The 11676-nt window shown below is 46.4% G+C and overlaps 1 protein-coding gene across 2 annotated transcripts; it reads right to left on the minus strand.

Moving 5' to 3' along the window:
• Positions 1–607: 607 nt before the first annotated feature.
• LOC125530599 (GDP-fucose transporter 1) lies at positions 608–3445 on the minus strand. 2 transcript variants are annotated; one of them, XM_048694987.2, is made up of 2 exons: positions 3214–3445; positions 608–1952 (listed from the first exon to the last, which is right to left on the minus strand). In XM_048694987.2, exon 2 carries the CDS (start codon positions 1933–1935, stop codon positions 922–924), a length of 1014 nt encoding a protein of 337 aa, XP_048550944.2. In that variant the 5' UTR covers positions 1936–1952; positions 3214–3445; the 3' UTR covers positions 608–921. The 2 variants fall into 2 exon arrangements, with proteins under 2 accessions (XP_048550944.2, XP_048550945.2); XM_048694988.2 differs by having other exon boundaries at positions 3210–3397.
• Positions 3446–11676: the final 8231 nt, after the last annotated feature.

Raw genomic sequence — 11676 nt, forward strand, 5'->3', positions numbered from 1 at the left:
CCTCCGTTCCAAAATAATTGAAGTTCTACGATTTTTCTTAGTCAAACTTTTTTTAAGTTTGACCAAGTCTATTGAAAAATCCGCAAAGACCTACAATATCAAATATATATAATATGAAAATTCATTTCATAATGAATCTAATGAAGTAAATTTTATTTTGTAGATGCTGATAAATTTTATATAGACTTGGTAAAACTTTAATGAAGTTTGACTTAGGATAGGACAATCCTAAAACTTCAATTATTTTGAAACGGAGGAAGTACATCTCTTCCATTTGAATGAACTCTCTAACCCTCAAGGGTGACCTAGTGCTACTTTTCTGTCGAGGAATGCCATAAACTCTGTGAAGGGATCCATGCTACCGAGGTTACAACATAAGCACGACTATCCGAAAGCCCAATTGATTCCGTCACCGGGGACATGGTCGTAAGCTTGGACTCTTCGCCTTACCTGGATTACGCCTCCCATCAAGAGTTCAGGCAAAACCATGTTAAGAAACATCGTTGCCCGACTTCCGCAAGTATACCACAGCTTGTTCCGAGGATAATGTATATGCCTCTTTAATATTTGCATCTCCCAATGCTTGCTTGCTCCAAAGCATCTGGACTTTGTTACCACAAAAGGCACCAATGGCCAATATATATAATTATCAAGAATAATATGAGATATCCATATAGGTATTGTATTACAAGTTTACAACGGGCATCACTCCTACCATAAAAACAGTAATTTAATCTAGTTTTCTTCCAGTAGAAATGAGTAACACAGACAGAAAGGGCCTTCTAGTTATAAAGGAAATATTGTGTACTAACACTGGCACTGCCTATTGTATGGTTCTGTTGCAAAGGGCCTATTAAGCAAAATTAAAGGACAAACCTATCGACCTAAAGCTAAGAATGGCACTCTTCATGCACTGGGCACTCAAGATGAAATAAGCTTCTGTTTCTCCTCATCATACTCAGCACTGTCACTTTCATCCTTAAGTTCCTCCGATGCCGTTTCATGCTGAGCTGATGCAATATTTCCTTTTGCAGTAACTGATTGCTGATAGAGTACTCCACCAGCAAGAGTGAACAGCAGGCTAACCAAACCAAATGCACTGGCGTGCTTGTCCCAGATCGTCACATTGATTGCCACCGTGAGGAACTTGTTCACAACCCCAGTCACCGTGAATGCCGTGGCTGAGATTGCTTTCCTAGCCGCAAAGCCAAAGAAGCTGATGAGTAACCCAAACAAGCATGACAATGCCACCGCGAAAAAGGCATCGAGCTGGAACCAACCCTCAACCCGTGATTCGACTGCTGAGAAGACCGACTTGTGCTCCCCTGTCAAAAACCAAAAGATGGGGGATATCATCAAGGAAAGAAGGTTGTTATACAGCACAAAACCCCATGTGTTTAGACCCAGATTCGTCACAATATGCTTGATGTACACCATCTCAGCTGTTATTGTCACCAGATAGGCAAGCGCCCAAGAGTATGCTGTGAGGCTGAATGCAGAATCTGTTATCACATAGCCAACCGCTCCTCCCAATATGATAACAAGGGATGAAAATGTGAGCTTGGAAGGGCATGGTTGCTTCCGGAAGGTTGTGTCAGCAATAGCAACCAAAAGCGGAGTCAAGGATCTGAAAACTATGAACGTGTCCACATTGGCATGAACAAGGAGGTTTGTGTTTGTAAATATGGCGAGGTAGAAGACAATAGCAGCCGGTGCAAATTTCTTGGCAGTCTCCAGGTTGAAGGGGTCATGGCAGAGAAAGCCTAGCTTTCCAAGGGCCCAAACACCAGCAGCAGATGTCAAGTACTGTAGCGTTGTCAGGAGGCCGGGGTAATTGAACTTTGTGACGGCATACTTGTTAATGATCGCCAGCAAGCTCGAGCACAAGGCATAGCCTATCACAAGGCTGCTGGTTGCATAGTGTTGCTTCGCCATGAGACCAGATTATTCGCCTGAAATTGGTTCAGTAATGACACACATGAGAGACCAAACCATACATTATTATTCTAATGGAACTGCAAGATATCCCAAGTATTCTTCGACTTATTTTGCCTCTAAGAGAACTAGTTAGATATTTTGACATGACTCGTAGTATATTTTTATCGGATGTCCCCAAAGGGACTCTTAATGACGCATAATTACACGCAAGTATGCACTTGTTAAATTAGTACTACCTGGCCACCAAATATAACTAAGATGGCCACATCAACAACATGACGCATTAGAAAAATCAACAGGCAGCAAGAGTTTAAGGCGCCTAGCATGATCTTAGACAATTTTCTCCCCTAATGTCTTGGCAGTTCTTGCTTATGATCACATTTGTCAGCAGATTAAAGCAATGCAGTGTGTTTCACTTGCGCGTGAATCATGAGAGTATAGCTAGAGAATACCAGGGCACTAAAGCTAAAGTGGTGCTCTGCTCACCAAAGTCTGATCCGGACCAACAGAATATCTCAGTTGAGGACAAGTGATTCAACACGTGTGTAGTATGAGCTCATATAAGCGTCTTTGCACAGCCATGCCCCCCATATGCCTATGTATCCCAATTAGTGGGCTAGGCATTAATTACTGCAGAATCGGTTTGACACTAATTACTGCAAAAGCCGTGCTACTGGTACTGACTACTGCTAGTATACTGCAGAATGGGTACTACTACTAGTACTAGAAGTGCAAGAAGCTCCTAAGATGAGGCACCCTAAGTTTCCGACGAACAGAGCAAAAGGGCAAACACCACAAAACAGCGCGTTCGTTTAGGGGGGATCTGCCACACGATCTCCGGTTGGCTGCACACAAACAAATAACAAAAGGAATGGAGACAAGAAACCATCAGCTTCCGTCCTCCGCGTCGCGCCCTGACCAAGGTTCTGGGGGGCAACCGCGCTAAGATCACACAGGCAATGAGTCATGGTAGTAACAGTAACCCCCAAGATTTTTCTTTTTCTCTTGGCTTTTCTTTCTTTCTGCGAGGTCTTGGCTTCTCAGCTGAGCCAAGAATCTATTCGCCACATCAAGGGCGAGCGATTCCGGCCCCCGATCTTATTATCTCACGGCCAGGTCCCCCGCCCCGTTCCCCGGGATTTCTCGGATGCGGATTAGCAACGACAGGAAGAGAAGGGGTGTTGACGGAGAACAGTTTCCAGATCAGAAATCCAACCCAAGAAGGAAGCGAGCCACACAGCGGAGCAGAGAGGGGAAGAAGATGGGCGTACGTACGGGGGGAGGTCAGGACGCGCGGCAGCGTCCACCCTTGCCTCCGGCTCCGGGCTTGTGCAAAGCCCGCAATGCTACGCGCGTGTGTGGCTGTGTGCTGTGTCGGTGTGTGTGGCGGAGAGGGATTTATACGTCAGGGGAAGAAGAAGAGGAAGAAGAAGAAGGAGGAGATTTTTTGGAACGAAAACAAAGCATTTAACGCAGCACAGAGGTCCATCCCCGTCGTCGAGACTCGAGACAAAACGATTACATCAAGTCAAGGAAAAAACTGCACGAAATTGATGGCGCGGGCACGGGAGTAGGGCTACTTCCTCAACTATCCATTTCCTTGTACTCTCCCATTACTCCAAGCAAAGTACTACCTCTCTATGGCTTTTTATGGGTTTATTAGGCCTTCCACTATGTGATCGGTGCCCGGTACATTAAAATATTATAGATTGGGCATCGATGCTCTGAGAAATTTCTATGGCACCGGTCACATTATGTGCCTTTGCAGCCCATAAAAAAGTGGGACTACATGTATACATAAAAATATTATTGCAATTTCTACGAGTTCTCTAGTCCTCCTCTGTCTCATCCCGTTGATCCTTCACAGTTTAACATATTTTATTGCAATGCTAGAAGTGGGCATCGGTGCACCAACTTGCTCCGGTTCCCTGGAAAAATATTATGGCACCGGCTGGGCAATGGAGGGCATCGGTGCCAAATGAACCAAAAGTGTATTTGGCACCACTTTTGGCCTACATAGTGGAGGGCCTTAGTTCCCTTTATATTGTACTAGATGACTCGTTGCGCCAATAGCGCAAGGGGCAAGAGGGAGCCAACAATTGTGAGAATATTTAGACACCCAAGTCGAAAACCAAATGTGGCCAACAATCCTGCATCCTCTGCTTGGAAGACGCCTTTTCTCATCGGATCTAACATAAAGAGCAAATTTCAGAGAAAATATAAAGCATGGAAGGCTTTAAGTTATACGATTGAGACCATACCATCATATCTTCATTTAGTTTCTTTGGAATCTAAAGGTCTAAGAGGAGGGTACATGTGAGAAGTTGTGAATCCACAACAAAAAACTAAACTAACTTGCAAACAAACATTTCAAGTTTGGAAGCCACAAAGAAGCAGCCCAGATCTCTCGTTGTAGTGCAGGTACATGTCCTTAATCCTGCATCCACGTCCCATAATTTTTCAGCACCTAAATCCACGAAATCCAACCGGAGGAAATCATGGCAGAAACATGCGTCGTGGCTTATGTGATTATATTAGTGAAAGCAAACATTGCTCATTGCTCGGCTACCAAATTATTTGGCCCCATGAAAAAATATATGACGAAGGGAGCAACTGGGTATGATAAAGCTATGAAGTATGGAGTATAAACCAAATACAAAATACTGTTTTGCTACTTTACCATTTTAACTCTGCAAGTGTTCATACTATGTACTGATAACCTAGAATAAACTAAACCACAATTAGAGTTATGATTCAATACCACACTCACCGGGGTGAAACTTTCATACTCAAATCTGTAAACTTCTTAAGTATCTATCTTTTGTTATCTATTGATTATTGCACAATCGAATAATATAAATACAAGACCCATTCTTCCTGAAGAATCTGAACTGTCATTGACAATGGAGAGTGTTACAAAACTACAGATAACTAATAAACAGTCTGGTAACGTAAAAACTGCCAGTATCTTGTCTCCAGATACCAAGAAAGGAGCATAGTTCAACTTAAATATGTCCACAGATTATACAACTGGCCAATGGAACAAATAGTGAACTTGTTATATGTGAACACCTCCAGCATAGATCATGCGACGCCCCATTCACCAGTGTGACTCCAAAGTGAAAAGTAGTGCAATCTTAAACACAAGTAACTTAATTGGTCCCATTTATTCTCCCTTCTTTTTGTGCTGGTCCTTGCTGATATTTCAGTGCCTTCCTTGATCGATCAGTGAGCAGAGAGAGCATTTAGATTAGTCAAAGAGTGAGCTCAGAACAGTAGCAAGAGAGCTCTCCTCACGCAATCCTCTCCCTATTTATAGTTGCACTACACATCAGGGGAGAGGAACAACACATGTAGATCATCAACTTAGTCTACACTCGTCAGTTCTGCAATCTGAGAAATAAATGAACATAAGGGGAAAAAACAACCGATTCTGACAAGAGAATTCACAATCCAAAAAATGTTGGCATTCCCTTATAAGATAATATATATACCAAAACACCTGATAAATCACTTCTATAGGCGCATTAGGAAAAATGGCAATAAGGAGCATAAAGATAGATCACTGAGAATTGAAATGTTTCCTTCAAATAAACATATAGCCAAGGGAAAAACATCATGTTTTGATTGGATTCTTTTTAGCGGTGTTGATACTGATGGTGTATCCCAGGTGAAAACAATGAGTGAATGTTCAGTTTGGTCGGCCAGGTCCTATGAAGCCATTACACATCAGTCAGAGTTCCATGGAGACGGTCTCCTTTCCTACCTAACATATGCATATATACCTCCATGGAGATGGACGAAGACGACGCGACCCACATCACGACAGTGCGGCTCTAGTTTCCTTGGTCCGCTCCTTTGCTTCTCTTTAGGTCTCTACCTTGGTGTTGCCATGCTACTCCTGCATTCCAATATAACATCCAACTAATAAAAACTCACTGCTCTCTGTACAACAGAGCAGTAACAGGGGAAAGAAGAAAAACTGGAACTTCACTTACCCACTGAAGTGTGTAAAGCCTAGCTCTGAATTTTCAGTTGCACCGCTCAATCGCTCATCATCATCCATCTCAGAGAATAAGAGCATGCCCTTAAGCAATAAATCATCTGATCCGTTTTGATATGGAGGTAAGGAAATTGACATGGCACCTCCAAATCATCTAAATCGTAAACTTTCGGTCTCTGCTTTCACTCTGTCTGAGTACCTGCATTGTGTGAACAGATCATTCAATCAGTACACAAAAAGGAATAGTGTTCTAAAAAAGAAGTACACAACAAGCGAATCCACCAGATGGTCGATTTTTTCACTCATTCTCAAGAAATCTTGTACATACTGAAAAAAGTGCCCAACAAAGAGCGTATACAAAAAATTTACAGCTCCTTGAAAGAATGCCCTTCTCCAGAGTAACCAAGCAAGCTCATGGATTTCTTGTGATTTAATATAAACAAGCATGTGATGTGAAAGTAAAACCACTGGAATAAAATATGAACTAAATAATGTGTATCTACTCAAGCTCTAGGTAAATCTGCATACTACCTCATCCTTTGACATGGTTCATATTTTATTGTGACCAACTCTATCACTCTGGAAGGTAAGCCATATCCGTGGGATATTGCATCCAAAATACACAGTCCCAATCTTCATCCTCGTATCTGTACACAATGTTTAGGAAACTCATATATTACCAAATGTAAATGTGAGTGGTGGTGAAATTAACACGAACATAGAGAGGAGCACCTTAGCGAAAATCTCAACAAAATGCCAATGGCACTGTACAATTTCTCTCATTTCTCTCTGAGGCTATTTAGTTAACAAAGAATAAATTGTACAGTGCCAAGATGTTAACAAAGAAATTTTCATAATTCAGATCAGCAAAAACCTCCACAATATACATGCAAACAGACTTCAAACATGAAACAACATTGGCGAATCTCAGTTCAACAACACAAATGCAGTATTGACCTACTGGGATCACAATCATACAACTGCAGTAGCAATCTAAGAAAATTATATTCAACATACAAGGCAAACTTGACAAACTCGTAGGCCCTCTCTTATCAATTTGCACGAAAAAGATGTTCATAACAGCATGACAAGTGAGGTGAAAGCATTAATATATGTGAAACCTTCATCTTTTCACCGAGAACTAATATTCACATGCTTTGACCATGATATATTTTGTCTAAGCAGACGATGATATACTGAACCTACTGACAAATAACAATTTCTTAATTTATTAGAGATCTAACTGAGGAATAAGGGGGATAATTAACAACTTTATCGCTTCAATGGTACATAAATGCTCGCTGTCCATTGGCTTGACCAAACACTAAAAAGGGGTAAGCATAAATACACCTCACTAATCCCATGGTAAAATACACCTCACCAGCGCAGCCCAATGTCGGACGACGCACCTCCATCTCATCGTTCCTTTCCCTCCCTCCCTCTCAAGGGACTGATCGACGACGCACCTCCATCTCATCGTTTCCCTCCCTCCCCCTCCCTCCCTCATCTCCCTCCCAAGGGACTGATCCATGGCGCTACATCGAATCAAGCGCCGCCAACGCCCTCCATGGCTCCTCTCCTATGTTGAAGCCGAGATGCGACCGGGTGGATGCTCAACTGCATCTGCTGCTCGTGCTTCCCCTATTGAGCACCGACGACGATGACGAGGTCGAGCAGAGCAGCTAGGGAAGGTTGACGGCGAGCCAGTGGAGGCGAAGAACCAGCATCCGGGGGGCCAAGACGATAGGAGAGCACGGGAAGGTGCTGGATGGCCGCCGGGGTCGGCGGAGCGGGCCGGAATCGGCTGGCGGCTGCTCCCCTTCTCCAGATCCCTTATCCTTCAGAGCGTGCGGCGGTGTCGAGGCTCGGGAGGAGGAAGCGAGCAAGGGGAAAGGGAGAGGAGAGGATGCTGGACATGGCGCTCGGGACCTTATCCCTTCCCTCGTCGCTACAGTAACGCGATAAAAGGAGACGTGGCCACGGCCGCTAGTTTGGCGTAGTCCCTCATCCTTTATATGTTCAATGCCTAAGACTAGCCATAGTGGGAGTAACTTGAGTAGTAACATCGAGTCCAACTAAGCAAATTTGCTTATGTGGCAATAAGTTAATAAGGAGAGAGGTAGTTATAGTAACTTAGCTAGTTACTGTAACATCACATGTTCCAATGCAATATGAGTCTATAATCTAATAAATAAACTTTTACATGACACTACATTTATGTTACTATCCATTATAAATGTAGTAACATAGTCTAGGAATATGTGTATGTTACTAGTGTATGTTACTCTTCATTGTGGCTAGTCTAACTTTGATCATAGATTTGATTTACAAATTATAAGTTATATGTCACAAAACTTATATTGTTAGACTCATATTTGAAAAAGGTTTCCGGTGATACTATTTTTTGTATAATTTATTTTTTAATAGTTAAAAAACACTCAAAGTTTAATTTAAACTACAAAGACTAATAAACCAGGACAGATGTTCAAAAAAAAGGTCGGATGTAGTAGTGCAAGACACATTTTCCATAGCTGCCTTTTATGAGTGTTGACTACATCTTCGTGGCGGTGGATTTTCATTCATATATCTGATAGAACCGCTGTGTTAGACAAAATTTGAGCTAAAAAATTAAAATTTTGGATGTTGATTTCTAAAAATAATCAATTAACCAAGCAAATCAGTAAAACTCGCACTAGTACTCCCTCCAATCTATAATAAATGTTACGGTTTTGAACTAAATTAAATTAACCTTAGTTTAAAACTGTGATACTTATTTTGGATCGGAGGAAGTATGCTCGACGATCACTTTGGTCGGATTAGACTTCCCATCAAACGGCCTATGACGTGTTCGGTCGATAGAAGAAAATCAGTATTCTGATGCCTAGCGGTGCCCATCACTTCTGAATTTACTACAAAAGTGTCACATAAATTGTATATTAATACAATTGTCTGTTGAGTATTGTCTAAACCAATTAATCCATGTCAAGTATTGTAAACGCAAAATGCAGCGTCTCCTTTGTTTATCCATATGTTGTGCAATTTTGCACCTGAATGGTTTATATTGTTGAGTATAATGTTTATTAGGAAAGATGAGATAGATTAGGATTTGTTTTGACTTGTCTTGTACTCCAAGTAGATCATTGTATTCCTATATATATGCCCACGAGGCTCAAGCAATACCACGAACTATTTCATTAGTCCCCCTCTCTCCCTTCTAACATGGTATCTATCGCAAGTCGATCCTAAACCCTAGCTGTCGCCGCTTCCGCACTTGCGCGCCGCCCCCCGGGGTGGTCGGCCCCATGACCGCCGTCGGGGGCCGCGCCGCCCGTATATAGGGTTCGTCCGCCGGCCGTGTAGGCCGGTTGCCCTGAAATTTTTTTCCCGAGCCTTTGCTCCAGGTTTTTCGCTCTCTTGCCGATCGTTTTGATCGGCGTTTTTCTTTTTGGTTTTTCGATCTAATCTTGATCGGTTTGCGTCACCCACCGTCGTCGACCCCGTATGCCTCTACTCCAACGCCGATGCGATCGGCCGGCTTCTTCATCGATCCGGTGGACTCGCGCGTCGTCCGCACGTCTGCCCTCCGGTCGCCCCGACCCGGCGGCCTCGCGCGTCTGCCCGCCGGTCGTCCCGACCCGACGGCCACGCGTCATGTGCGGCCCTTCCCCGCCGCCATTTGCACGCCGGCCCGCCCGTCGATCTACGCCGACCGTTATCGCCTTGCTTCGACCGGGACTCCTGCATCACCCCGACCAGGCGGCCTCGCGCCATGCGGCGGCCAATCATAGCCGCCCTGCCGCCCGCCGTCGCCGGCTTCATCTCGGACTCCGTCGCCACCCTGCCTCCATCGAGCGGCGTCCCCAACCTCATGCGCGATCGGATTGACCACTTGCACGCCGTCGTGATCCGCCTTAGCTACGCAGTGCGACCGACCTGGCCCGTCGGTTACGCGCGCCTTCGCAGGCCCCGTGAAGATCATCCCCGAGTTCAGCGCGCCTCTCCACCGATCGAGCATCGGGCTGCCGCTGTGTCGCCCTGTCGGGCCGCAGCGCCACCGCCCCGTGGTTCTCCCCGTGGCTGCATCGACCCGTGTGCTACCGCTGCGTCGCCCCTTTGGGCCGTAGTGCCGCGGCCCGCGGTCTACCGCCGCCTCGAGTACGTCTGTTTCAGGCCGTCTCCATGGCAGCATCGACCCTCGCGCTGCCGCTGCGTCGCCCCATCGGGCCGTAGCGAGCGTGGCACGCGGTCTCCGCCGCCGCTCAAGGTCGTCCCCGCGGCTGCACCGACTCGCACACCGCCGTTGCGTTGCCCCTTCGGGCCACAACGCCATGGCCTGCGGTCCCAGCCGCCGCCCCGAGGTTTTCCCGCCATCGCCCCGACCTGCCCGCCGCCACTGTGTCGCCCCTTCGGGCCGTAGCATCGCGGCCCGCGGTCCACTCCGCTGTCACGCGCATCGACCTCCCGTCGTATGCGCTGCGCCGTCTCCCTTGGCGCGGGAATGCCACCATTCGCGCCGGTCTTCGTCACGCTGTCGGGTTCTTCGCCTCCTTCGAGCATCGCCGCCGCGCTCCTAACCTAGCCGCCGTCGTCGTTAGGCCGCCGCAGCTGCTCTTCTTCGGCCGCCGCCACTGCCCGTCCAACCCCTTCGTCTTCGTCCAACACTAGCCCGTCGCCAGCGTCACCGTCATCTACCCCGACCACTTCGTCTACTCCGACAACCGCGGTTGACATCGGCTGGCTTCTCTGACTTCTTCGACATGGCGTACAGCTCGTGCGGGTCCCAGTCGACGCATGCCCGGTGCTGGCAATACCGAAGCGTGCCTTCGTCCACGACGTGTCCCGGGCCTGGCAAGCCTGGTGCGGTGCTTCGTCAGCTTCGTCTTCATCCCTCTACGCATGCCCGGTGCTGGCAACACCGATGCGTGCCTTCGTCCATGATGTGTCCCCAGGCTTGGCAAACCCGCCGCAACGCGTCATCAACCACATCTTCTTCCCGACGCACCACTACTTCGACACCACTGCGCCCATGCTAACTCGACGCCCCCTTACGCCCGCGGCTGGTGAGTTCCTCGACACTGGCCACCCCGACTCGACCTCGACCACGGCATTCTTCGTACGGCTACCTCGACCACGGCTCCACCACCCACGCTCTCGGCTACCTCAACAAACGGCACAAAGGGCTACCGCCTTGCTTGAGCAACCTCGTCAGTTTTCACTCCAGCCACGACTCCGCGATGCGTCGACCGTTACGACTGTGGGGGGGTGTCCGTCGACTTTCCTTCGGATTCTTCTCCAGTCTCACTGTCCACGTCGCTACCGTTGTGACCGCGGGGGGATGTTGAGTATAGTGTTTATTAGGAAAGACGAGATAGACTAGGATTTGTTCTGGCTTGTCTTGTACTCCAAGTAGATCATTGTATTCCTATATATATGCCCACGAGGCTCAAGCAATACAACGAACTATTCCATCAGTCCCTCTCTCTCCCTTCTAACATACATAAACGGACGTAAGATTCTGAATGTATATTTCTTGAGTTCGTGGAACAAATCATAGAGCGATTTTCCTTTCTTCGCCACAAAGAAAGGAAGAAAGGCTTCAAGACGTTTAGAGTTTCGTGGCCTCACGCCGGTGCCGTCACCAATCTGCCTCGTCTTCTATGGCCGTAGAGCAACTCTATGAAGGAAATATGCCCTTGAGGCAATAATAAAGTTATTATTTATTTCCTTATTTCATG

The sequence above is a fragment of the Triticum urartu genome, chromosome 5A (assembly GCF_056163025.1).
Source record: "Triticum urartu cultivar PI428250 chromosome 5A, HENAU_Tu73, whole genome shotgun sequence".
NCBI classification, from domain to species: Eukaryota; Viridiplantae; Streptophyta; class Magnoliopsida; order Poales; family Poaceae; genus Triticum; species Triticum urartu.